The 14,332-nt window shown below is 48.8% G+C and overlaps 1 protein-coding gene across 2 annotated transcripts in view; it reads left to right on the top strand.

The window, feature by feature from the left end:
* Window positions 1-1,142: 1,142 nt before the first annotated feature.
* COLQ (collagen like tail subunit of asymmetric acetylcholinesterase) overlaps window positions 1,143-14,332 on the top strand; it is a 52,749-nt gene continuing 39,559 nt past the window's right edge. For both annotated transcript variants that reach the window (XR_005068688.1, XM_037061323.1), the window contains exon 1: window positions 1,143-1,622. Coding sequence is in view for 1 of the 2 variants with exons in the window: in XM_037061323.1 (XP_036917218.1) it covers window positions 1,517-1,622 (106 nt within the window). In the remaining variant the exon portion in view is untranslated. The remainder of the gene's footprint in view (window positions 1,623-14,332) is intronic.

Below are 14,332 nucleotides of genomic sequence, written 5' to 3'. Positions count from 1 at the left end.
TAATACATCATCTGCATATTACATTATGTGCTGCCACCCAAGCTTTAGTCTGTGTCTATGAGTTTATTTGTTTTGTTTGTCCATTTGTTGCTTTCTGGTTTATATCTCATATATGAGTGAAATCATGTGGTTCTTGTCCTCTTCTATATGACGTATTCTGTTTAACATGATACTCCCAAAATCCATCCCTGTTGTTGCAGCTGGCAATATGCCATCCTTTTTTATGGCCGAGTAGTATTCCATTGCATATATGTACCATATCTGCTTTATCCACTCGTCCATTGAAGGACACTTAGGTTGTTCCCATGTTTTGGCTACTGCAAACAATGCTGCAATGAACATATATCTTTACAAATAAATATTTTCAAGTTTTGGGTTAGATACCCAGAGGAGGAATTGCTGGGCCATATGGAAGCTCTAGTCTTAATTTTTTTAGGCACTGCTCACTTGGTGTTCCATAGTGGCTGTAACTCCCACCAGCAGTGCACAAGAGCTCCTTTTTCTCCAAAGCCTCTCCAACACTTGTTTCTTATCTTATTGGTAACAGCCATCCCAACAGGTGGGAGGTGGTATGGTATCTTCTTGTGGTTTTGATTTGCATTTCCCTTATAGCTGCTAAGTTGAGCATCTTTTCAAATATCTGTTGGCCATTTGTTTGTCTTCTTGGGAAAAGTGTTCAGATTTGCTGCCCATTTTTAATTAGATTGGGTTTTTGTTGTTGAGTTGTATGGGTTCTTTGTGCACTTTGCACGTTGGCCCCTTATCGAGGTGTTGTTTGCAAATCCCTTCTCCCCTTTGATTGTTTGCATTCTAATGTGGTGTGATAAATAATCATTCACTGTCCAATCCATCGACTTTTAAAATTTAATTTGCTTTACATGGGATAGAGTTTGCAACTCCTAAAAAGAGAATAAACACTTTTCGTGGAAAAAGCTGTTTTGGAAAATGTAACACCTCTGCCCCCAGGTTTTATTGGATAGTTAAAGGAAAAGAAAATCCAAGGTCCACTTCACCTTTGTCTCCCAGTGGGTGAAAGTGTCACAGATTGACAGCAGAAGGATTTGTGTGCACGGAACTGAGCTCGAATCAGAAGAGTCGGTTCTGTGATGCTGCAGGGCACCTAGGGAGCGGCGGGTGGGTCGTCAGTGGGGAAATCCACCTGCCTGGAGCGCCGCTTCCACTGAGCAGAGTCTTAGCTGCCTTTTCACCACCTCTTCCACGGCCACTTATCTCAGTCTCCAAAAAATTCTGACATCTTAATTTTAACGTGGACATTTTATCCAGTGCTTGAGATAAATATAACCCTGAGTAGTATGGAGAAGGTTTAATGGGAAATGGTTGGCATTCTTTCTTCATAGAGGCACAGGGAAAGGAGAAAGCGAGAGAGAGAGAGAGAGAGAGAGAAGAGAGAGAGGTGAACTGCAGCGGAGAAGACAAAAGCAGAGATAAGCAAGGCTCCAGGGCAGCCTGCACTTGAGGCTGCTGAGAACCTGACGCTCCCCAGACCCCAGCCAGCATGGTGATCCTGAACCCAACGACTCTGGGAATCTACCTCCAGCTTTTCTTCCGCTTTGTTGTGTCTCAGCCTACCTTCATCAACAGTGTCCTCCCGATTTCAGCAGGTAAACGACGACTTCGGCTTTCCTCCCTTCCATCGGTCTGGGGCAGGGGAAGGGAGGAGGATCATTCTGCAATATGCCCTGATATTTTTTCCACTGTACTCTTGGTGGAGGGAGGCTGGAAGGGAACCAGCCACCACAGCAGCTTTCTGTCACTTCCAGCTAGTCTTGGAAGCCCCTGCTGTCGGTGTTCCAAACAGCCCCCACCCACTGCTCAAAGCCAGACACCTTTGAAAATTGTTTCTGCCTCCCCCTCACATCTCCCCATTTGCTGCATGATTTCATTGTGGTTGGGAATTGTGGGAGCTTGAAAGAGTTGGGAAGGAGTGCAAGGGAGAGAGAAGTGAGTCTCAGGCATTTCTATAAATACACCCCTGACCCCTTCTGAAGAGGGCTTGACTCCAAGGGGATGATGTGTAATGGACATGCCTCTGTCCCAGCGCGGGCAGTGCCATCGGCTTCCAGGACTATCCCACCGAAGAGAAACAAAGACCTGCTGGTTCCCTGGGGGGCTAGGGCACCCCCGTGCAGCCTCAGACTAGGTCCTCATTTCTCCAGCCCTTCTGCTTTTCTGTTGTCTTTTTCTCCCTGGGGTGGGCCTTCTCTTCAGCCTCAGGTGAGGTGGCCAGGAGAAGGGGGCTTTCTGGGGAGAGGAAGAGGGGCTTGGAGTGACACCAGGCTGGAGCTGGGTGTCTGCTGGGTGCAGTGCTGGGAGATGAAGGCAAGGGGCTTTTACTGGCAGCCCAGTGACCTTTTCTGTTGTCCTTGTCCTGTCTGATCCAGAGTAGGGGAAGTATTAGGTTACCTGCATGGCCTATTTAAATGTTTCTTAGCAAATGCAAATATTTTCAGAGGGCTTAGGGAGACCGACAGTCCCTCTCAGTTCACCTCAGTCACCCGTGGCTCTCCCTAGAGATGGCTCTCGCTGCCTTTGCTGCAGACAGGCTCTTGGAGGAGGCATAGCTCTGAATTCAGTCCCAAACCCCTGTCCATTCATAAAAACAGATCGTCAGCATGATGTGCCGCCAACATTTGTGGGCCCCGAGGGAAGGACTTAGAGAAGCATGTGAGGCTAATTATAGAAGTGGGAGGAACTCGAGGAGGGGGTAGGGGATTTGTGGAGAATATGGACGGGGTGGGGAGGGGAAGGAAAGGCGGGAAGCTGTGCCACCACAGGTGTGGCAACCTGCTCCCCACAAATTCAAGTTGATGAGACTTCAGGGAGTGAGTGAGTCATTGTTCCACAATTCAAGGGAGAAACTTGAGAGTTAATTTGATCTAACTTGGTGACTCTTAACCTCTTCGGGGCCATCTATTCTTTGAGAATCTGCTGAAGGCTTGGGCCTTAAGGAAACTCAGTCCTCTGGTTCTAGCCCTGCCTCCGGTGGGCTGTCCGACATCTGGGAGATAGTTGGCATTAGAAGTTGGCACTGGAAGCACCGTGTGGGCAGGGCGTCTGTTGGGTACATTCTCGTCATTTCCCCAGGGTCAGAACAGTGCCTGGCACGTAGCAGGTGCTCAGTAAATATTTGGTGACTGGACGCGTGAGTGAACAAACCTTTGTCCCCTGTGGATTGGAGCTGTCATTTTGTATCGCTTACTTTGCACAGTGCCAGAATGGCTAATGAGTTCTGAAAGCTAGAGAGAAAAGAGCCTCTGACTTGCTTTGAACTCCTCGCCCTAGAGAGAGCCCTGGCATATCTCAGACATCTTTATTTTAATTGATTTGAGAAGAGAGGAAGGGAGAAAGAGAGAGAGAGAAAACATGGGTTTGTTGTTCTGCCCATCCCTGCCCTCATTGGTTGTCTTGTATGTGCCATGACCAGGAATCAAACCCACTAACCAGCCCAGCTACCCGGCCAGGACTAGACATCTCTTAAGTGAGACTTTGTACAGATGGCGCCACTCAGGGTAGCGCCAGGGAAAAGGAGCAACTCCGTTGGTCCTGATGAAATACTTGCGTGAAGGGACCAGTTTCAGAGGTTGTGGGTAGGACTGGGGGGAATCAGCAGGGACTGTTGAGCAATCAGCCACTGTGGGAAGCTTTTACCAGCCCCGTGCTTGAACAGGCAAGAGGAGGATATGGGGAAATGGGTCCCAGGAAGATTTAGGACCTTGGCAGAAAGGCCGCTGAGCAGGGGTATTAATCCCGGAGGGACCTAAAAAGGGGAGAAAGTGGAGAAGAAATACCCCAACTTCTCTTCCCTCTAACCCAACCCCCTCTTGGTAGCACCCCGTGTTGGCCGAACCCCACCTAAAGCCCAGGCAGAGAGGCTCCTTGGTGCCGTCCTGGGGATCAGCCTCTGGGGCTCAGAGTGAAGGGAGGCAGGTGGGCGTGCAGAACGGAGGGGCCGCGCATCCATAGACACCTCCTCCTGAGTTGCTAGGTCCAGATCCTCTGGCTGAGAACGTGGTCTGCAGGCATTTGGTGAAACAATAAGGTAGAGCTGGGAGAATCCACAGAGAAAAAAAATCTCTGCTTTCTTTTGTAGAATTACTTGGCTTTGTCCCCTTCATTCAGTTGCCGGGGCTTCCTGGTAGCATAGTTCAGAAATAAAGTTAGGCCCTGAAACAGGAACTATTTTCTTAATCCTTTAAAATATTTTCCAATTGGATATGAATTCTATATTCAAACTTATAGATTCTTAATCTTCTGATGGAGGCAAGCCCTGTGCACATAGAATCAAGAGCCACCAGGAAGTCATACCTCAGGCGTGCCAAGTGCAGTGGGGGACTCAGAGACAAGCAGGACTCTGCCTATGCTCTGGGGAACTGTGGTCACTTGCTGTTGACACACACATGGGCAGCCCGGGCAGCACGCTCGATTCCCCAGAGGGAGCGGCGATGGAGGGAGAGCCCTTACAGGCCTTTAGGCTGCTTACTTTCAGCCTCTCCAGGGAAGAGTGCGTTTGGACAGCACCAGGCACCACGCCAGCCACCTGGATCCCACACTCCTTCCCTGGCCTCCTCTGCTGCCGGGCCCCAGAGGAGAACCAGGCAGGGAGCAAAAAAGCCTCAAAGAGGCCAAAATTGAGGGTAGAAATCTGGGCATGAAAGCACATGCTTTTGATGCTCAGAAAACCAGCCCAGGCCGTTATTCGAAGCCTACTAACTCTACTCTGGACCCCATTCTAACGGGCTTAGATAGGTTTCTGGAAGGAAGGGTGATGAACTCACTGTAGCACGTCAGATTTTTGCAGCGAAGCTGCTGCTTAAGATGCACACAACAACAACAACAACAACAACAAAAGACAGCTCATAAAATTGGTTACAAGGAAAATGGTAAAGAACTAGGGAACAGTTCTGAGACCAAAGCAGAATAGTAGACTGGAGTTATTTCTAGAGCCTCTGCTTTGTACGTAACCCCTGCAGGCATTGTGGCTTTCGCTGTGATAAGCACGAAGGACCCAGTGAAGGCTGAATTGTCATTTCTGTGTTTTGCTTGAGAAAGCAGGTAAGAGTCAGATACATTTTAGAATAATTTTTATTGAACATGGCCCTAAAATCTTAAATGTCAGGAACCCTAACTTTGTTATGTCCTTTCAGCCATTGCTGGATGATACACTACCCTCACACTCAGTAGCTTAACTGACAATCACTTATTAAACTTCACATGTTTGTGGGTCGGCTAAGGGTCCGCTGATCTGGCGTGGGCTTGGCTGGCCCTGGCTGAACTCACTGTGGTCTGTGGACTGACTCAGCTCCAGTAGCCATTCACAGATGTAGCTCAGTAGTTGTACAGTTTCTAGAATGTGGTGGCACAGACCCAAGGACAATAATATTTATAGACGGGCAGACCTTGCACACACTTCAGTTTACGTAATTCTCACAGCACCCCAGGGTGGGTGTGGCATCTCTTTTACTTTTCAGATGAAAAAGAGAGGTTCAGAGAGGTTAAGTGACTTGCCCAAGATCACACAGCTTGCATGTGGGAAAGCTGGAGGCTGGAATCCTGCCCTCTGATTCTAAGTTGGGGGCTTTTACCAATATGACTACATCTGCTTATGGCCATGGATAAATAATGATATCAGATGTTAAAGTCCTGTAGGCAACCCTGCTAGCCTTTGAAAACTCAGCTCTAGATTCTTTTTACAAAACTTTTCATTCCTTCCTTTAAAAATAAAAAACAATTTTAAAATTACAGTTGATATACAATATTATATTAGTTTCAGGTGTATAACATAGTGGTTAGACATTTGTACAACTTAGAGGTGATCCCTCTGATAAGTCTAGTACCCACCTGGCACCATACACAGTTATTACTATACCCTTTATTCTTTATTCTCTCTTGCTGTCTCTTCAGGATATCATTGCAGAAAGCTCTTAGTGAAAGATTGAATTTGACTTTATACTAAAGTGTGCATGACTTGCCAGGATACTGGTTTATATTCCCTTTGGAGGGATTTGTGTTTTAATACTGGTTAAAGTTCTAAGCTAAAGTATGGTCTAGTAAGATGAGCTTATTTGGTATTTGGGTATTTGGGGCGGGGTGGGGATGAGGCCTTGGTGGAGTCAGGGGACCACCACCTCACAGCATTCTCTTTGGGCACTGTGAGCCAAGGTACCCTGTACCCACATGGACATGTGTGACTTCCCTCTTCCCATGCAGGGTCTCTCAGGCAGGCGGGAACTCTCCAGGTGATGTTGGGTCAAGGTCTCAGAGACCAGACAGTGAGAAGACCCACATCCAGTTCTGTAGAGTGAGTCATGTGGAGGAATCTGAATTCTGTCTGGGCACTGGACTCTTCTCCAGGTGGTTGCTGAGATATGACCCGGAGCAGGAGTTTTGTGACCTATAGGATGTGCTGTCTAGCCCTGCGCTCTCCCGACTGGAAGCCAGCCAGGCCACCACTTGGGGACCGATCGTGGTCTTGGCAGTAGGTCGTGGGCCATTTATTTGTGTCTGATGTTGATCAACTATTGCTTAATGGTCCATAATGCACTTCCCAGCCATCTCCTCCGATTTAGCTTCCACTATTTCTTCTAGATGATAAAATCATGGAGAGTTCTTTAATTGGAGGTTCTCTCCAGGGGTCCCAGCTGTCCCGCTCCTCCCCACCCCACACTTCTGAATTAAGGAGTGGACTCATCTCCACCTGGGACATGAAGAGAGGTGGGCGTGAGCGGTGGGAGGCTTCCCCTCCAGATGTGCAGGGAAGAGTCCCCACATGGCCACTCACCACACTCAAGCCTGCTTTCCCCAGCTCCACAGCCGCCGCTGCCACAGCCACACAAAAGCAGTGCAGGCCTAAGATCGAAATGAATGCCCTTCTGGTTTCAATGAGTCACCAGGTAAGCGAGTTTCCCGTTTTCCTAAAATGCAGTTCACATTGTAAGTACTACTCATATGACTCTTATAATTGGTACTGATGATTTCCAAACCTCTCAGTTTGCAAAGCATTTTCACAGCTACAGTTGTGTTTGCTCTTTACAGCAGTACATGCGGGGTCTGGGGCTGGAATCCGGATTGTTGGTTATTTGTTGTGTGATTGTGGGAAGGTCACATCACAGCCGTGGTGAGCCCCAAATTCCTCATCTGAAAATGGGTGCAACAGTCACCATCTCACAGGATTGCTGAAAAAATTTGTGGACTCAGCAAAGACTAAGGGCGGGCTCTCTGCCTGGAACAGGACGCAGCAGTGGCCAGACTGAAAGGTCCCGCCCACAGGGAGCTCCTGTCAGTGCACTGAGGAGAACCTGCCCAGCCTGGCCCGCCAGGCCGAGAGGGGAACGAAGGGGCCTGCTGCAGAGCCGAAGCTCACAAACCAGCTGTCCAGGGACCAGACCTAGCCTCCACCTCTCTGGCCTCACCTGCCCATGTGACTTTTTGACCTTGGGGGCCAGAAGTTCTGCTGGCTTGGACTCTGATTCTCCTTTAGAAGTCTTGGGGCATTTTCCCAGCATTCCCAAGCTCTGCAAAGCTCAGTCTGAAAGTCAATGTTCTAGGTCAGTGGTTCTCAAGCTGCGGCAGTGGTTCTCGCCCCCGGCTACATGTGAGAATTACCTGAGATGCCTTACAGAAGCCCAGTGCCCAGACTGAACAGGCTAGGTTAAATAAATCAGAATGTCTGGGCATGGGTCCGGCACTGATAGTGTTCAGAGTTCCCCTGGTGATGATTCAGTTGCATAGCCGGGGTTAGCCATTGAACTGTAGCCAGCCTCAGAATCACCGAAAGTGCTGTCACTGCACAGACGGCTGGGCCCCATCCCTGCAGTTTCTGATCCAGGATGTCTGGAGGGGGGCCCATGAGTTTGCATGTCCCACGGGCCACACTTTGAGCTCATGTGGGCCTCTGGATTCCTGCGTCAGTTTCCTGTGGCCACTCAGTTGGCCATGGGAACGTCTCCTGTGTCAGATCTCCCTCTGCCTCCCTCTGATGGGAACTGGTGGTGACATTAGGGCCCATCTAAAACTGTGTGATTTAATCACACCTGCAGAGTTCCTTTTGCTGTAGTAGGTAACAGTCACAGGTTCCCGGAGTTTGGATCCAGCCTCTTTGGGGGCCATTATTCAGCCAACCACAGTTACCTTTTCACTGGGTAGTGTCCCACAAGCGCTTTTTCTAAAGTGATGGCAGAATCAAAGTCACAGTGTATATCCTGACTTCATTTGGGTTCCTTCCCAGAGCAGACCCTGAGACAAGAATTTGGGTGCAAGTAGTCTATGTGGGAGGCGATCAGTGGGAACACAAAACAGGCCAAGGAAGCCAGTCATACCAGGGGAGTCCATGAGCAGGTTCCTGGGAACCTTCAGGGGACAGGGCCCCGGGATTTTCATCCACCAGCTTCTGGGGACGTGCTTGCCCAAAGCAAGTCCCAGGGCTGGAGAAGATCTCTGATGTAGTCCAGGTGTTGTGGCCAGAGCTGGAAGCCCACAGGGCCTGGCGAATGTCGGGGGCAGGGAAGCGATGGCATCAGCCATAGATACTTAGAGAGCAGCCGTGGTTCTGCTGGCCCTCCCACAGCTGCCCGCCCCTCCGCCCCTTCTGGGTGGTGGTGCCGGGAGCCCAGCACTCCCTGTCTGATACAGGAGCTGGGATCCTGTCACTAAGGGAGCCGGCATTCACATTGGGAAAGCTGTCTTGCCTTGAGCACATTCTCTTTGCTAGACTCTCTATATGACTTAGGATCTCAAGAATGTCCCAGACTGTTGGTGCCCCCCTCTTTACCAGGAACCACTAATCTTCAGAGAGATGTAGTCACTTGCCTGAGGTCACACAGTGCCAGGACCAAATTGTCACAGAGGCAGAGTAGCCTAGTGGTTGGGAGTAGGGCATCTGGTGCCACACAGCCTGGGTTCACATCTGTGAACCCACATGAGCAGGGGCACTCAGAGTGTTCACACCTGTTTCCCTTAGCTTTGTGGCGTTGGGCAGGCAAATCACCTTCTCCGTGTCTCAGTTTTCCCATCTGTAAAATGGGAGGCTGTGAGGAGTTACCTCACAGATCAGTTGTGAAGATTAAGTGGACTAATTAGGAGTATAAAGTACTTAAAACAATGCCTGGTATGTAATGTAGAAATTTTTTTGTCGTTATTTCTAGAATCTCACAGTGTCTCTACACATGCTGAGAGGCTTATTATGGTTTCCCTTATGGTGCATTTGTGTCAAAAGACAAAAGTCCCAAATATAACCCAAACAGTAACTTTTGGCTTAAACCACTCAGCAAGTTAAGGCAAACAGAGGGGCTCAGCTTTCACCTATTGTCCATTTGTGAATCCATCCCTGAAGCAGGGACACATAGACCGGGAAAGGAATCTCTTCTGTGACTGGCTCTCCCAGATGGCTTCAAAAACACACCTGGCCCTCTTCCATCTCCCAGCCCAGGAGCCTGCAGCTCCATTCAAGCCGGCACTTATGTCTCCATGGCAACCAACATAAGCACAAGCGTGACCGTGTGCTGGGAGCTGGCGACAGCTGAAGGAGAGGCCCCGTGGCTGCTGTGGGCTTTGCACGGTAAACCAGCTGGGGCCTGAAAAAAAAGAGGGAAGGAAAGAAGGAGACCTAAATTTGAGTTGGACAGGCACCTCGCCTTCCAGGCCTCCCCGTCTTTTCCCTACTCATCATGCCATGCACTCACCTGGCCTTGTGGGTGTCTTTCTGAGAAGTCTGGAGAAAGCCCCAGGAGCCTTTCTGCCATGGCCGGTAGTTCTCTCCGGGGACATGTGCTCCAGGAGGGACCTTCCAGGGGTCTCAGGCCCAGCAGAGGGCCTCTTGGAGACCCACCTTGGAGGTGGGGGCCGGGGCGACGATGGCTGTCCTGCCTGTGGAGACCTACTGGGGCTTTCTTACTGTAGTGTGACTCGAGAGTTGTTCAGATGTTTGAGCCTGTTCCCTCTGTGAGGGGCGTGTGGGGTGAGTCATATCACTGACAGTCGAAACTGGCTTGCCCCTTAGTGCCCAAACAGAACTGGTTCAGTTTGAGATTGTTCATCCGGGATGGCCCTCAAAAGGCTTCCAGATTCTCTGTCGTCGTCCAGAAATCAAATTCTTTAAATTGAAATGGAGTACAACAACCTTTTCCCATTTTTTCCTTTTTTCTGAGAACTTTGTTGGTCAAGGTCACGGTAGGGAAAGTAAACAGGAAAGAGACAAACATCCTTTGTGTCCAGGGAGCAGCAGGGCCCTGAGGGAACAGTGTGGGTGTGGGTGGCATGCTCCTCCTGGATCCACGTCTGCCCAGAGAAAGGGAGGAGTGGAAGGCCGAGCTGGCCGTCTGGACAGTCTGCGCCCTGGACATGCTTTTCCCCAAGTGTCTGAAGTAAATGGTGTCTCTCTCTCTCTCTTTTTTCTTCTTTAGTTATCCAAATCAACTGCTTCAGCCCACACTTTCTGTGCTGGGCAGCCCTGAAAATAAGAATGCTGATCCGTTATAACCATAACCCTAATCTTGACCCTGACAGGCGTAGAGCTGGTTGCCATGGTGATTGCTGCTAAGGTTCTCTGGTTCAGGTCTGGCTAGAAGGTGGTGTGGGGACACTGAGTCAGTGGGTTTGGCAGTTTGCCTGTTTACGAATGTTCTTGGAGAGGCATTGTGGCACAGTGCTAAGGCACTGAGGTAAAATTTGGGACACTTGGCCCACTTCCCTGGACCTGACACTAACTCCTGGGATACACGTGTGGTACTAGACAAGCCTTTTGTTCCTGTGAGACTCAGTTTCCTCATCTGTGAAATGAAGGGATGGACTAGATTTCAAAGACCCTTTCAGATGTAGACTTTCTCTGACTCTTTGGCTACCAAAGTCAAATTTGCTTGCTAATTTCCACACTTAGCACCTACCCAAAGAAGGGGCCTTGGCATGTGTTTCTCTGCTAAGCACTGGCACCTGAGTATCCATGAGGCAAGAGTGCAAGGCATGGGGCACATTCATAACTATGACTGAGACAGCTCTGGACTTGACTGACGTCTTCGTGATCCACTAGCTGAGTGATCTTGGCCAAGTGGCCTTGGTTTAATTTCTTAGCATCCCAATTTCCACCTCTAGAGACTGGGGAAAAAGAATGCCCACCTCATTAGATGGCAATAGGGATTTAGCAAGTAAATAGGTAGAGCTTTGCCCAGCTCCTGGAACATAGTTAAGCTCTCAGTGACTAATTGCAATATTATTCAAATGGCCATGAGAGATCTGGAGTCCAGGCCCTGTGCTTCCTCCTGGAATGTTTCATTTCTACTCTAATTCCACCTGCTCTGACTTGGTGGCTGCAGAGGTTTGCTCATGGTGCTGAAGAGTCTGGTTTCACAACTGAGTCTCCATCGAAAGCCCAAGGCTGAGCAGGGCACGCTACAGTAGATGGGCTGTGGAACTGGAGGTCATGTTTCTCAGAAGCCCTGCTCCACGGAACCTTGAATGTCAGAGCCTCAATTTTCCACACCTGGAAAGTGGGGGGAATAATAGAAGATAATTCGAGGGGATATTGTGAGGGTCGAAGGAGAAAGCATTGGAGGGCCTAACTCTGAGCTGGTCTGGTATTCCCTCAGGAGCTGTTGTGCCTTGAGGAGTGACCCTGGACTTCCATGACCTGGAAGGCCTGGGCTCACTGCCGAGGATGGTAACAGCTTCCCGAGTCTGTGGCAAAAGGGCCTGCTGATGTGCAGAGTCTGCTGGCAGGAGGCCCTTTCTTCCGCTGTGAGGGAGAAAGCATCTCCCTTCCCCAGACAGAGGTGACCTTACTAGGAAACCTCCAGGTCACCACAGTGCCGAAAGCATCCACCCTTGGGACACTGTGCAGTCCTGTGCGGAACCCAGCTGCTAAGACAAGCCACTTCCCGTGTCTGGTTCATCCACGTCAGGGGAGTGGCTGTCTGTCCTTTATACAGCGTCTGCTTTGTGTAAAGAGACAGTTTTGCCCCCTTCAAAGTAGAACTTGGATGCCGAGTCACCGGGCCTGGCAGTGTGGGTCCTCCAGGCAATCGTAGGGAGATTGCTAAACACAAATTTGAAGTTTCCAAACGGCAGGTCAGCAAATGGTGGCCGAGTTGACAGGTAGACTCAGTTTTCTTGCCATATGCCCCTCTGATGCCACTTTGCATTTCATTCAATGTTTTTTCTAAACGAGAAAATAAAACCCATCTAATTGATTCAGATCCTCTTCATTATTATTATCATCATATTTACATCTGCCTAGCTGTAAAATAACTATGACTGTGACACAAGATATATATTTTTATATACTCCCCATCAATCAAATAACCAATAGTTATTGCACCTCCTACTTACTATATACTTAACTATTATATTGGACAAGAAGATTCATAAGACAAACTAACTGCAGGAGCCCATAGTCTATTTGTGACATCACAAGAACACACACGGGCAAAGTGTGTCACCATGGTCATGTCTCCGACACACCAGCAGTTGGAGCTTCTATAAGAGCCGTGCAATTAGGACCGGGAGACAACTGATCTGGGTTCAAGTCACAGCCCCACCACCTTCCTGGGCACTTCTTTGAGCCTCAGTTTACTTATCTGTTAAGTGCAGAAAACATTAACAGGCCTGAAGGCTGTTGTAGGCCAGTGCTTAGCACATAGTAAGTGTCAGGACAGGTCACTGAGGATTGTGATGGTCAACATTTGCAATCTGTGTAAAGGGGGTTGAAAGGATGTTTCTTTCATCTGCTTTAGGTCAGATAAAGTGCCTTCTGGAAAACAAACTTACATCTTACACCAGGATCCATTGCAAATGAATTGGGGTTTAAATATAAAATATGAAATAATAAAATTATTAGAAGAAACCCTGGGAGGTTTGGGGGATAACTTGAGTATGTAGAAAAACTCAGAAGCCATTTTAACAAGGCTTCTACAATAAACTCTACTACCTAAAAAAAATTGTGTGGGAAAACCAATGTAAAACAAAGTCAAAAGGCTGAAATGAACTGGGGAAATATTTGCAAGTCATATATAAGAAAAAAAATTTAAGAAAAGGCCAGAAACCTCATGGAAAAATGGAAAAGGTACATGTGAAAATATCCCCAGCCTCATTTACTATAAGAGAAATGCAAATTAAAACCACACCGAAATACCATTTTTCATTGACTGGGTGGGTTGGAATTCAAAAGGTCTGACATCTCGTGCTGGTGAGCGTGTGTGCAGAAACATGCTGATCCTCAGCTGTGGGAGGGGTGTGGCTTGAGGGGGGCTCTGTGAGATGAATTAGCCACCGAGTGTAAAAATCACAGGCCTACCTACTCTTTGGCCCAGCACGTCTACCTAGGAATTCACTCGATGGCCATGCTACCAACACGAGGCTGCATGCAGGTTATTTGGCCGTGTCACTGTCGATCCCACAGGTGTTTGCACATCACCCAAATGCACATCAGCGGGGGCAGGGTGAGCAGATCATCGCTCTTCCAAGTGAGGGGTTGTTGTGCCGCCACAGAGGGGAACGTGGGTGCATTTTGTGTAGTTACACAGAATAATCTCCTATAAACACCCTGGCAAAACCGAGCGAGGACCCCATGGATAATATTATATTGTAATAACTCTTTGAGTCAGAGGGGAAAATATTGCACCTGCATGTTTGTTTCTGTATGCATGAAATAGTCATGAACATATACACAGGAGACTGAGCCACTGGTAATAAGTAATTGGAATTGGGACAGGCGTGGGAGAAGTTTCATGTATGCCCATTTATCCTTTTTAGATTTTGAGTCACATGAGTGTGTTATTTAATCTAAACAATTAAACAACATTCCGTATATGCCTGCAAAACAGAGCCTTCCATCCGGAGCATGGGAGGGGATTTTTCTGCCTATGAAAGTCTGTTAGATCCAAAGTAGCGACGGGCACTGTGATCCCGGAGACTCTCCGCAGTGGCAGAATCGTACAGTTACCGCGCTGCAGGAAGCCCAAGGTCCATCTTGTCAGCTTGTTCAGCCCGGAAGCTCTGTTGTTCAGTTGAGTCCAAGGAGCCCACTTTCTGGAATGCAGGGATGTGAGTCAGTCGCTGGAACCAGTGGGTAGAAATGTCCGTTTGTGCCAACAGGCAGCCAGGGGCCGCCCAGGGACCCTGCTCCCTCCTCCCCACCTGCTGTGAACCGTCAAGTAGCAAATATTGGACTCGGTGGGTCAGGGATGGGGAGCTCCGGGCAAAGGGTTAAGTGAGCCATGTGGTTCTGAATCACAAGTATCTGTGGAGCTAAGATGTCACCATGGAAAAATGAAGGCATGGAAACGTCACGGCTGGAAACACAGGGTCTTTCCACTTAGCCCCAGTT

Source organism: Sturnira hondurensis, unplaced genomic scaffold (genome assembly GCF_014824575.4).
Source record: "Sturnira hondurensis isolate 20B ecotype Veracruz unplaced genomic scaffold, ASM1482457v3 Scaffold0013299, whole genome shotgun sequence".
NCBI classification, from domain to species: Eukaryota; Metazoa; Chordata; class Mammalia; order Chiroptera; family Phyllostomidae; genus Sturnira; species Sturnira hondurensis.
Note: the sequence above shows the minus strand (reverse complement) of the source record. Positions and strands in the feature narration are given on the sequence as shown.